This window comes from Cetorhinus maximus, chromosome 19, assembly GCF_964194155.1.
Source record: "Cetorhinus maximus chromosome 19, sCetMax3.hap1.1, whole genome shotgun sequence".
In the NCBI taxonomy this organism is placed as follows: Eukaryota; Metazoa; Chordata; class Chondrichthyes; order Lamniformes; family Cetorhinidae; genus Cetorhinus; species Cetorhinus maximus.
In genome coordinates, this window is record NC_135897.1 from 10956003 (window position 1) to 10973813 (window position 17811).

At 44.7% G+C, this 17811-nt stretch overlaps 1 protein-coding gene across 1 annotated transcript in view; it reads right to left on the reverse strand.

Annotated features, from left to right (window-relative positions):
* The window catches only part of LOC144693638 (unconventional myosin-VIIa-like), a 103534-nt gene that overhangs the window by 27940 nt on the left and 57783 nt on the right, over window positions 1-17811 (reverse strand). Inside the window, exons 12-16 of the mRNA XM_078563482.1 lie at window positions 17357-17506; window positions 9921-10082; window positions 1705-1860; window positions 706-811; window positions 495-608 (exon numbers count right to left, since the gene is read on the reverse strand). Of these exons, the coding sequence (XP_078419608.1) occupies window positions 495-608; window positions 706-811; window positions 1705-1860; window positions 9921-10082; window positions 17357-17506 (688 nt within the window). The remainder of the gene's footprint in view (window positions 1-494; window positions 609-705; window positions 812-1704; window positions 1861-9920; window positions 10083-17356; window positions 17507-17811) is intronic.

Here is a 17811-nt window from a genome sequence, read left to right on the forward strand (position 1 = left end):
GGAATCACTCCCAAGGGGAGATAATCAATAAGCTCCAGGGAGAATGAATCACTCACCCTCCCCAGGGGGATTAATCATTCACTCCCAAGGGAGTTAATCAATCTCCCCCAGGTGGAGGGAGTCAGTCACTCACTGACTGTTGATGCTGGATGACCAGCTCTGGGCAAAAAAAAATAAGGGTAACCTCACCATGGGTGTGGGTGCTGGTGAACCCATGGGAGTGGAGAAGGGGCATTTGCTGGACAGGCCTGGACAAACCAGCAACCTGCCATGGCTGACACTTGTACAAACACATTGTCCGCAGCGACAGAAGAAATCGGGGACAAAACATGTCCAGGGGAAGTCTGATCCGGGCACGCTGGACGAGAAGTCGAATTACAGATCAGTCCTGGAAAATGTGGGCCGGTTGTCACCCTGTGTTGATGAGTGCTGGAAATTTCACACCTGTGGCTAACAGGGGTCTTACCCGACTGTAAATGGGATGACTGTTTTACCTTGTCTTCAACCTGTACAAAGAGACTCAGGCCTTCAGCGGAGCTGAGTTTTAAATGCTTGGTGATACTTTCACAGAGGTCCCTGGCTTTGGTACTGGTGAAAACCTCAAATGCCTGTTGGGATAGTGAGGGAATGGGAATGAGTGAGGGCAGGGTGAATGGCAGTGTGATCTGACATTCTAACAATAGGAAACTTGGGAAAACCACTCACCTCATCAGTGTCATTGGGGAAGTAGATTTTGTGTAGGATCTTGGTGCTCCAGTGCTGGATGGCCTCCACCTCCAGCAGGTGTGGGGGATTCTTCCGAGCTCCACATCTGTCAGCAAAAATAGCAGCTGCCAGGTCAGTGATGATGGTTCTGTTTATACACAGTACACTCAACACATCCTGACTTAGGTGGCATTCATGTTGCATCTTGACTGCTGCGTAAAGCAGTATTTCCAAGTGTGAACAAATACACTTACACATATATGTAAGTGTGCACAGACACACACAGGTACATGTATACAGACACGTAATGTATATGTACACATGTATATGAACAAGCACATGTACACACGCACATGTGCTCACATATGCAACATAAACACACACATAGATGGTGCATACACGCCAAAACATACTCCAGATTCTAGCACTGTCATTTTAACCCATTCATCTCTTATTTCAGTCACTTCATTAGTTCTGAAACCTCTGGGGCTAATGTTCCAAATTGTGGTTATGGCCTTCATACAGTTACAATTCAGTAAATTCCTTAATGCCCAGTGGGAGTACAGCAATATCCAAAAGGCAACAGCTTAACTCACTCCCCAGGTTCCTGTTTGCTTCCTATCTCCGACGATTTCCGGGACACATTGTTGTTACAGCTGTCAGTCCCACGGCAGAAGCAGAACGGAGTCTATGTGCAAAATATAGTACGGCTGAAATTATAGTCTGATTCACCAACTAGATTGTGGATTCAAGCGTGGGATGCAAACATTTTTCTAAAAATGCAAAATGCAAGGATGGATTTCCCAATCAGTTAAGCTGATGCCAATGGTTAACTCAGGTTTGCTACAATCCTGCCTGCACCATTACCATGCAAGTATTAAACTGTTTAAAATAAAGGTGATGTGCGAACTGTGCTGATCAGAAAATCCAGCCTAGGAATACATCTCCTACATTCACCAATAATTATTTCATTGACAGCCAGTATGAACATCCTTTTACCTTTTAACCTTGTTTAATCTTTGAATGCATTCAGCTGCCAGCCTCTCTGTTGGGTGGGTCTCGAGGAATCTCTTCACATGAGGCAGCAACACGTTACTGGGAGAGAAGAGCCCAGTGCAGAGCCAGAGGAGCTGCCAGCCATTATCTACACTGTACCTGGGAGTCAGAAGCAGAGAGAGAGAGAACTCCCATCAGCGCATCAGTTCACCAATTGGCAGTTTACAACAATCTGACAGCTTTCTATCGGATCCCAGCCCACAATCCGCCTGATTTATTCAAGTTCACATTTGCCATTTATTGCCCACCCTCAGTTGCCCTCGAGAAGGTGGTGGGCCTTCTCCTTGAACCTGGGGTTGCCAACTGTGATTAAGTGTATCCCTGGAGGTTTCATCACATGACTTGCCCCCACACTCCAGCTATTAGTCGGCCAACACATCCATCCTTGTGATGCATTGCCTTCCTATACTAATTGGAAAGCAAAAGATTCATTACCTGATTTGGTGACGCTTCATTGTCAGCTAAGCCCATTGTTAGGGAGGGAGTTCCAGGATTTTGACCCAGTCGACACTGAAGGAATGGTGACATATTTCCAAGTCAGGGTGATGAGTGACTTGGAGGGGAACTTGCAGATGCTGGTGTTCCCATCTATCTGCTGCCCTTGACCTTCTAGGTGGTAGAGGTCATGGGTTCAGAAGGTGCTGTCAAAGGAGCCTTGGTGAGTTGTTGAAGTGCATCAGTTTTTGCTGTAGTTGTGTTGGGAGATACAGTATTCCAGGAGGTTTCATCACACAAACCCACCATCTCCAACCTCCCCACCCTTGCGCTCCAATGATTAGGTGCTTCACATGCCAATTCTTACGGTAAACCATCAGCCAGCCAATTGAAAAGTGACAGGCTCTTCATTATCCAATCGGATGGTACTTGACTGTCAAGCAGCATTTTATTTCCACCTCATTTCTTTTATAGACTGTGTCATTTTTTTTCCCTTGATCGCTTGCTGCAATGTCTGGAAGATTAATCCTTAACTCCTAGAGACATCAGGACAATCAAGCATTTGTACAGAATTTATATGGTGCCTTTAACAATGTAAAATATCCTAAGGGGCTTTATTAAATAAAATTTGACACTGAGGCACATAAGGAGATATTAGATAAGACGGCCAAAAGCTTGGTCAAAGAGATAGGTTTTAAGAAATGTTTTAAAGGAGCAGAGTGGGTTAAAGAGGCAAAGAGGTGTAGGAAGGGAATTCAAGAGCTCAGGGCCCAGGAGGGCACCTGTGGTGGAGCGATTAAGATCAAGGATGCACAAGAGGCCAGAATTAGAGGGGCACAGAGATCTCAGTGGGTTGTGGAGCTGGAGGAGATTACAGAGATAGGGAGGCATGAGGCCATGGAGGGATTTGAAAACAAAGATGAGATGAGGTGTTGTTGGATCGGGAGTCAATGTAGGTCAGTGAGCACAAGGGTGATGGGTGACCAGCACTTGGTGTGAGTTAGGATCAAGGCAGCAGAGTTTGGGATGACATCAGGTTTACAGAGGGCAGAACATTGTAAAGTGGGCAGGAGGAAGAGTCAAGTCCGGAGGTAAAAAGGCACAGATGAGGATTTCAGCAGCAGACAAGCCAAGACAGGGCAGAATCGAGCCATATTAGAACTGGAAGTAGGTGGTCTTGATGATGGTGCGGACATCTGGTCAGATTCTCATCTCGTGGTCAAATACAACACTAAGGTTCTGCCTCGGACGATTGCCAGGGAGAGGGATAGAGTCAATGCTGACAGAACAGACTTTGCAGCGGAGACTGAAGGCAATGGTTTCAGTCCTCCCAATATTTAATTGGAGGAGTGCTCTGCACATCCAGGGCTGAATTTTATACACGCAATATGATAAGTCAGAGTTGGTGGCGTTGTCAAGAGAGGTGGTGGTGAGGCAGAGCTGGATGCCATCAGCATTCATGTGATGCTATGCTTTCGGATGATGTCTCTAAGGGGCGGCATGTAGGTAAGAAGTAGGAAGAGACCATGGAGAGATCCTTGGGAAACAGGAGAGGTAACAGTGCAGAGGCAGGAAGAGAAGCCACTGTAGTTGATTCTCTGGTTACGACTGGATGGATGAGAATGGAAACTGGCGAGTGCAGTGTCACCCAGATGCAGGCAGGTGAATAGGTTTAAGGTGACAGTTTGTTACGGAGAAGAGGTTATCTGGGGTTATCTTTGCATTTCAGAACACACATGGAATAGTCAGCAGCTTTGACAGAGGGAAACAGGACCTGATGCTGCTTGATGTGGTCCAGCCAGGTCTGGAGATGAAAGGTTAAACCAGTTATCTAACATAAATATTCATAACTGTGTCCCTTGAACAGAAGAAAGACGTGCATTTATATAGTGCTTTTCACAACCACATGGCATTACAATGTGCTTCTCAGCCAGGTGCAGTAATGTAGGAAATGCAGCAGCCAGTTCATGCACAGCAAGCTCCCACAAACAATAGTGTTTTTGTGGTGGTGGTTGAGTGATAAATATTGGCCAGGACACCAGGGAGAACTCCCCTGCTCATCTTCAAAACAGTGTCACATCCACCTGAGAGACCCTTGGGTTAACATCTCATCTGAAAGACAGCACCTCTGACAGTGCAGCACTCCCTCTGGACTTGAGTGTCAGCTTTCCGTTTTTCTGATCAAGTCCCAGTGTGCGACTTGAACCCACAACCTTGTGCCTCAGAGAACAAGGGTGCTACCCCCAACTAAGCCGCAGCTGCTGGTTTGGAGTTATAGCAGTGGAAATAAAGGCAATACCAAGGGGAATGAGCAAAGTGAGAGAGAGTTGAGGTTTTAATGTGGACTGAGGCATCAAAGGTGGAGATGAGAATGTGACTGCACAGATTGGTAGGTGCAGAAATACTGGGTTGAATGCAGGGCAAAGGTTAGAGAGTCGGAGAACTTGAAAGTGCAATTGTACGTGGCTTAGGGAGAGCTTTTCCCAGGGGTAAATACAGAAAGAGATAGGGCTGGGAGGGGCAGAGGGAGATCTGGGCGAAAACTAATATATGAAAGCAATCCGAGGTGGCATTATCTGTGAGCGACATGATGGGAGTAGGGAGACCGTGTGAGAGAGCGAAGTCAAGGAGATGTCCGGGAAACAGAATTGTGGAGTTTATATAGGGGAGACTCATGGGGAATAAGAGGGCAGTGAGCTGAGAGGAGTGAGGCCATGATGAGCTGTGATGAAGATTGAAATCACTAAGGATGAGAAGTTGCTTACTGCAAAAACTGAGGGAGGAAAACAGTGAAGATATCTCCATGAGAATTGTTTTGTAAACCATAATTGTTAGCTGGTAGAGTCTGTAAATAAGATGAGGGGGTAGAATAAGGAGAGATGCTCAAAGGAGGAGAAAGTGCCAGAGTAGTATGGGGAGAGGCCTAGGTGATGAGAGACACAACATCATCATGACAGTCTGGGTGTGGCAAACAGTGCAAGGTTTATCCAGGTTAGCAGGAAACTGTCATCACCCTTCAGCCAAGTTTCCATCAAGGCCATGATGTCGATACAATTAACAATAACCTCAGAGATGCAAGGACCTTGTTCATAAGTGAATGGATACTCTGGAGGGAGTTATGGAGATGGACGGTGAGAGCTGGTCCCCTGAAGAGTCCACAGGGTCAGCACTGGGAGGGGTGAGCTGGATGGGGTGCAGAAAGGAAAGATTAGTCCCCAGTAGGCTCACTGGATAGGAAGATCGGCAAGAGAGGAGAATATGGTAATTGGAGTTGCTGCTTGTAAGGAGGCAGCAACAAGCGCCTCGATGGGCCCTTTGGAAGATGCACCAAGGAAAGCTGTAGGTTTACTTAAGAGGGAGGCAACCTGGGATGGTGGTTGAATAAAGGCTGATGAGTGCTAAAGGATTACAATTGTAAGGTTCTTTGGTGTTCCACTAAGAGATCTGGAGGCTTGTGTGGTTGAACATTAACTATTTATTGGTAACCCATAACTATATGCATCTCCAAAGTACAGCCCTACATGGTTGCTGTCCCCATGCTGGCTTCTTCCAGACTCTACTATACTCAGTCCACTATCATGTGACTCTCTACATCATACCGTGGGCGGGACTGTTCTCCAATCCCACATTGACCCTTACTACCCCAACACACTTACACTACACCTCCCTCAAATTCCTGACCAAATATATTTACAATACACTCTTCTTTACTTCCATGCTATCCCTTCTCCACCCCCCTCCATTTCAAGTCTCAGACTTTACAAAGCCAAACTTTGCCAAACAAAGCCAAACGGTCTGGAGGTTTAACAATTCTTCCGGATCTCGTTCCTTCACATTTGGAAGAATGGTAGTCTCAGTTGCTTTGGGTTGATGTTGACGGTCTGGCATTGAAATTGTAGTAATTTGTGTTCCTGGTACTTGGTTTTGGCCAGCCAGGAGCCAAGAAGGAAAATATCTATATATATCTAAAGTCAACCTGGCTACTTTATAAAATTACTTTTTCCGTTTTTCAAATGGACAATTGCTGGGTTGATAAAAATGGCTGCAGCTGATTCACATACTGGTTTCTAGAAGATTCTAAGCTGTTCCAATGGACAAAGGCTACTCATCATCCTCCTGGAAGGAGCCTTACATGGTATAAACATTACTGCCAAGCCAACACAAAGGATTCGTAGATGATAAGTCTGCACCAGCCAGCAATGGACAAAGGTAGAGCCATTTGTGACTCCTAATTTCCAACGTTGTGCTAATGGCCCCACCATTACTTGCTCCAAAACATAATGGGTTTCAATCAGGCACCTCAGTAGCTGAATAGCTCGACCCAAAACCACCGTCACATGACCAAGAATTGAGCTGTTTGAATTCCTTTAATTATACAGCTCTTGAATTTTATCTTCTGTTTGACCTCAGAAGAGAAGGACTCCAAGCAAGAGGCTGCATCTGTCCACCATTTCATCATCTAACAGATAGCAGCAGAAGGAGCTCTGTCCAAGTGAAATACCTGACCCTTCTCAACACTGAACTACTGGAACATTGGAACTTCTGCGTTTGTGCCTTCAGGACTAATTCATCTCTACGTGCCTTCTCCCATCGTGGAAGTCCTCACTTCTGGAAAGTCGGATCACCCTGCAACAGTTCAGCCTGCTAACCTCTGAAGGAATACGCCACTGGACCTTTGATTCTGGACTCTGGACTCACGTGAAGCCATAACTCTTATTTTTATTGTTGTCTTTGCCCTGTCCCCCTTTCTTTCCCTTCTGACTCTTATGTTGGATGAATGCAAATGGAATGGACGTTGTGAAACCCCTTTCCCATGATTTTTGCATGTAAAATAAAGCAATCCTCTTATTATGCCTTATCTTGAGCTGTGGGGTTATTAATAGAGGATTGGATAATTCCAAAGCTGAAGGGTTGGGGAAAATATGCCATCACTTTCAATGCCTCCTCTTTTCTTTTCAGCTAGTTCGTCAGCTCTTCAGTCTCTTTCATGTACCTCCTGGCTTCTTCAAGGAGTATTGAACATTGCTGAGTCTTCTCTGCCAACCGGTTCTTCAGTTCATTCAGAGTGATATTTTGCTTCTCTTTGAAATCTCCAGAGGAGCAAATTTTGACCTGAGGTATCCTCGTTGCATGTGAAGGTTTTTCAACATATTTTCCTTTTCTTTGTGAAGCTCAATTGTTTCGAGTTGAGCTTTCTTGTAATTCAGAGTCTCTTTGACTTTGTTCTGCTGTTCTTCCAATCTGCTGTTCAAGATAGCCTTCATTCCTTCATGCTGCTGGAGAGTTATGTGCTCCATTTGTATTTGATCTTGAAGGATATTTAGCTGTTCTTTCAACTTTTTCTTGTTGACCTCCTGCCAGCTCACACTGCACTTCAGTGCATTGCTTTGTTGTTACTTATAGTTCCAATGCAGCTTTTTCTGAAGTAATATTCAACATCTTTTTTAATGCACATTTTTCCAGGAGCACATATTGACTCTTCATAGCCTTTCAGGACAGCAACTTCTTTGAGTACCTTTTCTACCTGCTGTTGTGCCTGGCTATATTTCTGGTTGAGTTCTTCCAACTCAGCTTTGATATGAACATTTTCCTGTGGAATAGCCTCATTCTCTATTTGCAGGTTTTGTTTCTTTTGGGTTACATCAGATAGTTTTCCTTCATTCACAGCCATCTGTTTGCCCTGCATTACCACCTGCTGTTGCAGTTAGGGTAGTGTGTCAGCATTTTCAAAAAGATCTATTTTTAAGCCTTTTGGCTGCTTCCAAGCCTTTTCTTTCTTCTACACTAAACTCTTCGGCTCGTGCACTTCATTGAGCTGACATGGTCTGCAACCATCTTGTAGTTTGCTTCGGTATTGTCTCCCTTGCCCTCTAGGTGCTCTACTGGGAGTTTTCTAGACCTTTTCTTAAGGTCTACGCTCTCCACAATTTGGAGTTTAAAATATTTTTCAAAGGCTTTTAATGGTCATCAAAGCTGGTTGAGGATTCATCAATGCTTTGCATTAGGATTACTTCATCCACAAATACACCAAAACGGTATGAAAACGTATTAAGTGGTACTTTTTCTGATTTCAGACTTAATCCTGGTGTACTCCTGTAAGTTAAAACTTTTGTTCTCCATGACACCCATTTTTGTGTCTGGTTTGGCCCTTTCATGAGCTCAAATTGGTCAGGTAGTTTTAATTTACTTTTTAAATTTTTCTCTCTCTTTCAAGATGGTGCGCCATAACCGACCTTTCACTTCTTCTTCCTGCACTTGTCGGGCTTCGGCAGGCTTCCGCTGCGATCACAGGCCCGACTCTTTAAAGTAATCAATTCTGCAGGGAATCTTCAAAGAAGCTGTTTGGGCCACATTATTTAAGCTTAAAAACTTGACAGGAAGACAATTTTAGACTCTGGCTGCCATTTAAAAAAAATGTTTCAATCATTCGAGCTCAGGCGCCACGAGTTATGGTGCCAGCTGTGGCCACATGCTACCACTTTCTTCCAGCTGTGCTCTGGGATGCTAGTGCTGATCATGATTGCTGCTGATTTTAAAAAGTAATTTCTGCCTTTTTATTGTATTTTGCTCACCGTTTTTGTGATCTGGCCAGGCCCTTTAACTCTGCATTCACCCATGTTCTTCTTTTCATCTGCACAGTGGATTATTCTTCTGCCATTCAGCCTTTTAAAAAATTTTGCTCAGCCTTTTGTGATCTGGCTAGGTCCCTTGACCTCGCACTGGACCTCCACATGCTCTGGTTTTTCAGCCTCCATGTCTGCAATGGAGCTTCTTTTTAGACAATCTCCAACTGTGTCTTCAATTTAGGTACACTTCTCACAGGTCAGAATGCAGTTACTTTACTTTTTCATGCTTTTGGGATTTCGGAGCCCATCCTTCGCTTCCACCATGTTGTAAGGTTGTTTGGTGTTTCACAGAGAGGTCTGAAGGCTTGTGCAGTTGTGTAAACTGTTTATTGGTAACCCATAACTATATACATCTCCAAGGTACAGCCCTGCATGGGTGCTGTCCCCATGATGGCTTCTTCCAGAATCTACTATACTCAGTCCACCATCATGTGACTCTACATCAGACTGGGATGGGCAATAAATGCTGGCCCAGCCAGCAAAGCCCACATCCCGTGAATGAATAAAAAAAAAATACTGTTCTCGAGTCCCACATTAACCCTTACTGACCCAAACACCCTTATAATACAATTACAGCGAGGATTTGGGAGGGCAGAGTACCTGAGAGGCAAGAAATGAAAGGAGGCACAACAACACAAGAGGGGGAGCTCGGAGAAAAAATTAAAAAGGGGGAAAATGTAGAAATAGAAGCAAAATGCTCAGGTTGAGAAGGGCAGTCAAAACACCCATGCTAATTGACACAGGGAAACTCAGGTTACATTGGAACGTTTACACAGGAAGATGAGAATAAATATGTTCTGGTGTAAATCCCAGAGGGTTTGTGATCTTACCTGTAACCAATGCCAAATAGGCAGTTATTGAGTGATCCACATTGTAAATCTGGGGCCAATCTGTACAAGGTGCCTTATAACACTGGCCTTGCCCCTCCACACACACGCACGCACGCATGCAGTTTGAGACCCAGTGAGGTAGGGAGGTGTCCAGTACATCGGTTCAGTGAGACACACTCAGACCTATGGAGCAGCAGAGAGTGGGTGACTCGTGGACCCCAAGCAGCTGCAGGGTTTAGCCTTCGGGCTCGGTGAGTCAGACTGTTACCTGTTATAATTAGCTGTCAGCTGCTTCACAATCTGGCAATAGATCTCATCCTGTAGAGCCTCCTCCTTTAGTGCTGCAGAGAATATCAGGTCTGTCAGCTCAGTGCCAGACTTGGATAGCTTCCCTGGGTAATCTCCCATGTACTTCATTATGGGTAAGAGGCTGGGTTAAGGAAATTTGAGAGATGGAAACAAGCCACAGACAAGTCGGACAAAGTTCATGTGCTTTATTCTAGGGAATGTCATTGCTTCTGCTCGTTGTTAAACTGGGGCCAGGCAGGTCTGGTCTGTCTGAGATGGACCTCATGTTGGGATGATTGTTTCTGCCTCAGCCTGCAGGCCATGAATACAACCTCACTTCCCCCAAACTCAACTCGCACAGAGTATAACTCCTCAATGTTACCTGCAGTATTTTCATCATTAAACCTGACTACCACAACAGCAGGAGGCCATTCAGCCCCTTGAGCCTGTTTTACTATTCAATTAGATCACGACTGATCTAGATCTTCAGTCCGTAACTCTGTACAGCTTTACATAACAAAAATCTGACATTCACAGTTTTGAAATTTCCCATTCCAGCAGCTTTCTAGGGAAGAGAGAGTTCCAGATTTCCACTCCTCTGTCTGAAGAAGAGCTTCCTGACATCACTCCTGAGCAGCCTACATCTAATTTTGTGCTTAACTAGCTGCAGTAAGGGAGTCTGGTGACCAAAAGGTAGGTTAACCATCGATAACAACCATACTTCATGTTTTAGATCCACCTACAATTTCATGTATCTCCAAGACATACAACGATCCAAGACTTGCTGTCCTCGCTGCATCCTGAGATCCACACTCAGTGCCATGCGCCTCCACATGTACAATCTTGACTTTTCTCTTCAGCAGCACTGACATACCCTATCTCAAAGCAGTCCTGCTCCACAGTTTCATTTCATCCTTTGACTTATCAGATGCTTTAACAAAAAAAACTCTCTTTCTTTCAGGTGTTAAGGATCACAAGCTCCAGGAGTATCAAATATCTCCAGATTTCTCTTCCCCTTCCCTTCCTTCTGACCCCATCCCTTCTTCTAATCCCAGCTCTTGTTGTGTATTCACAATACACACTGACCTTCCCCTCTCTGACGCTGAACAATCTGTCTTTAGCAAAGGGCTCAGTTTTATGCTCTTACACCTCCACCTCAATGAATTTGAAGCTCAGCACAATGCTGAACTCTTCTTCTGTCTCCTTCACCTCTGTGCCCACTTCTCTGGCCAGGAGTCCTTCCCCCCACCCCCTGCTGTCAGTGAACCCTTTCACCCATCCCCAATGTTCTCCCTTCATCTGGACCCCTCCCTCTGCCCTCTTAATCTTTTCATTGAGAGCTACTGGTGTGACATTGGCCATCGCAATTTCTCTGCTTCCCTCACTCGCTCTAACCTGTCTCCCTCTGAACTTGCTGCACTCCGTTCTCTCAGGTCTAGCCCTGATATTGTTATCAAAGCTGCTGTCAAGGGCAGTGCCATTGCTGTCTGGCAAACTGACCTCTAACTTGCAGACGCTGAATGCCAACTCTCCTCCCACTTCCCTTCTGGACCATGACACCACCACCACCAAACATCAAGCCATTGATTCCAGAAGAGTCACTAATATCATCTCCTCTGGTGATCTTACCTCCACAACTTCCCACCCTATAGTCCCCCAACCCAGAGGTGACAGAGGAGGAAATTCAGTCACTAGAAGGGTTTAAAATTGATAAGGAGGAAGTATTGGATAAGCTGCCGGTACTTAAAGTTGATAAGGCACTGGGACCGGATGAGATGCATCCAAGAATGTTGAAGGAAGTGAGAGTGGAAATTGCAGAGGCACAGGCAATAATCTTTCAATGTTCCCTGGATTCGGGGGAGGTGCCAGAGGACCGGAGAATTGCAAACATTACGCCCTTGTTCAAAAAAAGCTGTAACATCGGTGGTGGGGAAACTTTTAGAAACAATTATTCAGGATAGAAAAACAGAAAAATGTGGATTGATTTGGAAGAATCAGCATGGATTTGTTAAAGAAAAATTATGTCTAACTAACTTGCTGGATTTTTTTGAAGAGGTAACAGAGATGGTTGATGAGGGCAAGGCCATTGATGTGGTGTATATGGACTTCCAAAAGGCATTTGATACAGTGCCACACAACAGATTTGTGAGGAAAGTTATAGGTCATGGAATAAAAGGGACAGTGGCAACGTGGATACAAAATAGGCTGAGGGATAGGAAGCAGAGAGTAATGGTTAATGGGTATTGTTCGGGCTGGAAGAAGGCTTGTGATGGAGTTCCCCAGGGGTCGGTATCGGGACCCTTGCTTTTCCTGATATATTTAAATGATCTAGATCTTTCTGTGCAGGGGACAATTTCAAAGTCTGCAGATGACACAAAACTTGGGAGAATTGTAAACTGTGAGGAGGACAGTGTAGAACTTCAAAAGGACATTGACACATTGGTGGAGTGGGCAGATAGGTGGCAGATGAAGTTCAATGCGGAGAAGTGTGAGGTGATACACTTTGGTACAAAGAACATAGAGAGACAGTATAAAATAAAGGATACGATTCTAAAGGGTGTGCAGGAGCAGAGAGACCTGGGTGTATATCTACATAAGTCATTAAAGGTGGCAGGACAGGTAGAGAGAGCTGTTTCTAAAGTGTACAGTATTCTAGGCTTCATTAAAAGGGGCATAGAGTACAAGAGCAGGGAGGTTATGATGAACTTATATATATAGGACACTGGTTAGACCTCAGCTGGAGTATTGTGTTCAGTTCTGGGTGCCACACTATAAGAAGGGTGTGAACGCATTGGAGAGAGTGCAGAAGAGGTTTACAAGAATGATTCAATGGATGAGACACTTCTGTTATGAGGAAAGATTGGAGAAGTTGGGACTGTTTTCCTTGGAGTGGAGAAAGCTAAGAGGAGACTTGATAGAAGTTTTCAAAATCATGAGGGGTCTGGACAGAGTAGATAGGGAGAAACTGTTCCCGCTCGTAAACAGATCGAGAACCAGAGGGCACAGTTTTAAAGTGTTTTGCAAAAGAAGCAAATGCCAGGTGAAAAAACACTTTTTCACACAGCGAGTAGTTAGGGTTTGGAATGCACTGCCTGCAAGTGTGGTGAAGACAGGTTCAACTGAAGCCTTCAAGAGGGCACTGGATGATTATTTAAATAGAAACAATGTGCAGGGTTATGGGGAAAAGGCAGGATACTGGCACCAAAATGCTCAGAGAGCTGGTGCAGACACGATGGGCCAAATGGCCTCCTTCTACACCGTAACTATTCTGTGATTCTGTGAACCCTGCATAGCTCACTTGTACCCCCTTCCCAAGATCCAGAAATAGAATTGCCCTGGTAGACCCATCATTTCAGCTTGTTCTTGTCCCAATCAATTGATTTCTTCCTACCTTGACTCGAATTTTTCTCCCCTTGTCCAGTCTCTCCTCATCTACATCCATGACTCTTCTGATGCCCTCGGTCACTTTAGAAGTTCCCAATTTCCTTAAAAGGAAATCCTTATGACAAATTTATAGTTTTTTGAGGATGTAACTGGTAGGGTAAACAAAGGGGAACCAGTAGAAGAAGTCTACCTGAATTTCCAAAAGGCATTTGATAAGGTGCCACGCAAAAGGTTAATAGGTGAGATGAGGGCTCATGGAGCTGGGGGTAATATATTAGCATGGATAGAGAATTGGTTAATGGATAGAAAACAGAGTTGGCATGAACGGGGCTTTTTCAAGTTGCCAGGCAGTGAATAGTGGAGTGCTGCAAGGATCAATGCTGGGGCCTCAGCTATTTACAATCTATATCAATGATTTAGATAAAGAGACAGAGTGTAATGTATCTAAGTTTACTGATGATACCAAACTAGGTGGGAAAGTGAGCTGTGAGGAAGACACATAGAGGCTTCAAAGAGATATAGACAGGTTAGGTCAGTGGGCAACAAGGTGGCAGATGGAGTATAATGTGGGGAAGTGTGACACAATTCACTTTGGTCATTAGAATAAAAAAGCAGAGTATTTTTTAAAAGGTGAGAAACTTGTAAATGCTGATGTTCAAAGAGACTTGGGTATACTTGCATAAGGAACACAGAAAGTTAGCATGCAGGTACAGCAAGCAATTAGGAAGGCAAATGGCATATTGGTCTTTATTGCAGGGGGATTGGCATACAAGAATAAAGAAGTTTTGCTACAGCTGTACAGGGTTTTGGTGAGGATATACTTGCATTGGGGGGTGGTACAGCAAAGGTTCACTAGATTGGTCCCTACGATGTGGGGGTCATCCAAGATGAGAGGCTGAATAAATTGGGCTTATATTCTCTCGCGTTTAGAAGAATGAGAGGCGATCTCATTGAAACCTACAAAATTCTGAAGGGGCTTGATAGGGTGGACGCTGAGAGATTGTTTCCATTGGTCAGTGAATCTAAAACATGGGGGCACATGGAGATTAAGGGACCAATCATTTAGGACTGAGATGAGGAGAAATTACTTCGCTCGAAGGGTTATGAATCTTTGGAATTCTCTGCCCCAGAGGGTTGTGGATGCTCCATCGTTGAATATCTTTAAGGCTGGGATAGACAGATTGTTGGTCTCTCAGAGAATTAAGGGATATGGGGAGCAGGTGGGGAAATGGAGTTGAAGTCCAAGATCAGCCATGATTGTACTGAATGGCGGAGTAGGCTCGATGGGCCATTGGTCTACTCCTGCTCCTATTTCTTATGTTCTTAACCGTCTCCTATTCACTAAGCATCCAATCCCTCTCCACCTCCATCCTCCACTAGGATGGTCTGAGAGCTCTCCACTTCTTCCTCAAACAGAGGCCTAACCAGTCCCTATTCCCACCACCCTCCTCCACTTGGCTGAACTTGTTCTCCTACTAAACAATTTCCCCTTTAACTTCCCTTACTTCCTCCAAATAAAAGGTATTGCTATGGGTACCATATGTGTCCTAGCTATGCCTATCTTTTATGGAATATGTGGAACATTCCTTGTTCCAGTGCTCAACTTTTTTTCCGTTACATTGATGACTGTATCTGTGCCGTGTCCTGCTCGCACCCGGAATTGGAAAACTTCAACTTTGCTTCCAATTGCCACTCTTCCCTCAGTTTCACATGGTCCATCTCTGACTCTTCGCTTCCCTTCCTTGACTTCTCTGTCTCCATTTCTGGCAATCAGCTATCAACTAGTATTCATTATCAGTCCACTGACTCCCACAGCTACCTCGGCTACATTGCCTCACACCCTGTACCGTGTAAGGCTCCATTCCATTCTCCCAATTCCTCCATCTCTGTTGCATCTGTTTCGATGATGCTACCTTCCACAATAGAGATTCTGAGATGTCTTCTTTTTTCCCTCAACCGAGGATTCGCCCATATGACTGTGGCTGACAGAGCCCTCAACTGTGTCCATCACATTTCCCACACTTCTGCTCTCACTCCTTTCCCTTCATCCCAGAACCATGATAGGGTTCCCCTTGTCCTTACGTTCCACCGCACCAACCTTCATATTAAACGGAACATTTTCACCACCTCCAGAGTGGTGCCACCACCAAACACACCCTCCCCCGCCCTCCCCTTTCAGCATTCTGAAGGAACCGTTCCCTCCACGGTACACTGGTCCATTCCTCAGTCACCTCAACACATGGCACCTGCCTATGCAAATGCAGGTTGCTGTAACACCGGCCCTTTCACCTTCTCTCTCCTCAACATCCAAGGCCCCAAACACTCCTCCTAGGTGAAGCAACGATTTACATGCACTGCTTTCAATTTAATCTACTGTATTCATTGCTCACGATGTGGTCTCCTCTACACTGGGGACACCAAGCGCAGACTGGGTGACCGCTTTGTGGAACACCTCTGCTCAGTCCGAAAGCATGATCCTGAGCTTCCAGTGGCCTGTCATTTTAATTCTCTAACTTGTCTCATGCTGACATCTCTGTCATCGGCTGACTGCAATGTTCCAGTGAAGCTCAACGTAAGCTTCAGGAACAACACTTCATCTTTTGATTCAGCAATTTAAAGCCTCCCAGACTCAATACTGAGTTCAATAATTTCAGACCATTATCTGCTCCATTTTGATTCCTTTTCTTTGCTTGTCTCAGTTTTTCTCTTATTTTCACTTTCAATCAGCAGTACACCTGCTCTAGGTACATCTTTCTTTTCCTTTCTTCCTTTGCTTGCCCCATCACCATTTCCTTTGGCCCCTCTTTTGTCATTCGATTTCTCCTGACACCCACTCTATCACAGACATTCCTTTTGTCCTTGTCCCACCCACCCCTTGTTCAAAACCTTTCACATTCCTAATTTTTCCCAGTTCTGATGAAAGGTCATCGACCCAAAACGTCAGCTCTGTTTCTCTCTCCACGGATGCTGTCTGACCTGCTGAGTATTTCTGGTGTTTTCTGTTTTTTTCGATAGTTTGGTGTAGAGGGTTAACATCAGGAGCACATGATACTGATGTAACTGCTGATGTAATTATGATGTAATGTTACATGATTAAGTAACTACATCCTGGTGGGAAGCAAGTACACCATTGTGTAGAGAACTGAGATGTACATAGATCTGTAAATAAACAAGAATGGTTTTTACAAATAACAGTCTATGGTAGCATTTTTCAGGTAACAGGCACACCCCAAAGAAACATCATTTAGACTCCAAACACAAGGCGAAACAGATAACAACCAGAATATATGTCACAAAGTATGTCAGGAGGTTAAAGCTGCCCAGTGTTGGTGTGGGATTCCCTCAGTATTGATATTGTTCTAGTCAAGGCTGAACTCATATCGTGAGAGTGTGGACCCTGGGAATTGTGGACTCTAGAAATTTTCTAATGTCAAAAAGGCTGGGATTTACTCTTCCCAATATGGGAAGAGGTGAAAAAGATGTTGGGGAAGTGGGCTAAGAGATGAAGAATCTCAGCTGGAGCAGGATCTGTACCCCATTGAGGTCAGCTGGTCCCATCCAGGGAGAGTGAAGGTCCTCATTGTTGGCTGGTTCCTCATTGTTTTCTGCCATGATTCATCTGTTTATTGGGGTTTTATGGACAACTATTTGGAATCACATTACAAATTTTATTTATATTTTATATGTATCTGAACTTTTATATGTGGGCTACACACCAGCCTGTGTTTACACAGTCTGGACTGTATATCAGCCTAGCCTGTGTTTACACAGTGTGGCCTGTATATCAGTCTGTGTTTACACAGGCTGGGCCACAATTCCTTACTCTTGCAGAGACCTGGCACAGACACAATAGGCTGAATGGCCTCCTTCTGTGCCATAACCATTCTATGATCCTAACTGATGTTTAATTTATGTTTCAAACTCAAAAAACTGCAGAGCTCTGTTGGTGATCTCTGTGTCACAGTGTTCTCTGGTATGGTGAAGGGAGGTGGGAAGTTCTCTCTGTGTCAGACTCAAAGGATATCAATGAACGCCTGGCAGGCCACTACCATCATCTCTGTACTCGCATAGACTTTCTTCAGTAAAGGCAGTTTCAGAGGTTCCCTCGAGCAGGCCCAGATCCGATCCTTCATACGAGTCTTTGGAAGCACCATTTTGCTCACTGATTCCTTTGCTGGGGGTCTGGTTAGAGAAGTGAAGAGGAATGAGGCTAACACCTGGTATAGGTCAGTATTATTCAGAGTTCAGATTTCAGCCTGGCTTGCAGCATGCAGGAATTCCCGGTCAGAGGGGAAAATCAGGAGTGGGATCAAATGTGGTTCGGATCGGCAAGTTTCAGCCTGCTGAATTCACTCTCTGGGGAGCCAAGGCAATCTTGTTCTTGAAAACACGCATTGATCTGTCCAAAATCTTCTCTACACTGTCTATCTGGGCACTGATACTGAGTCTATGGGGTGGTCAGGCAACATAATTTGTATTTATATAGT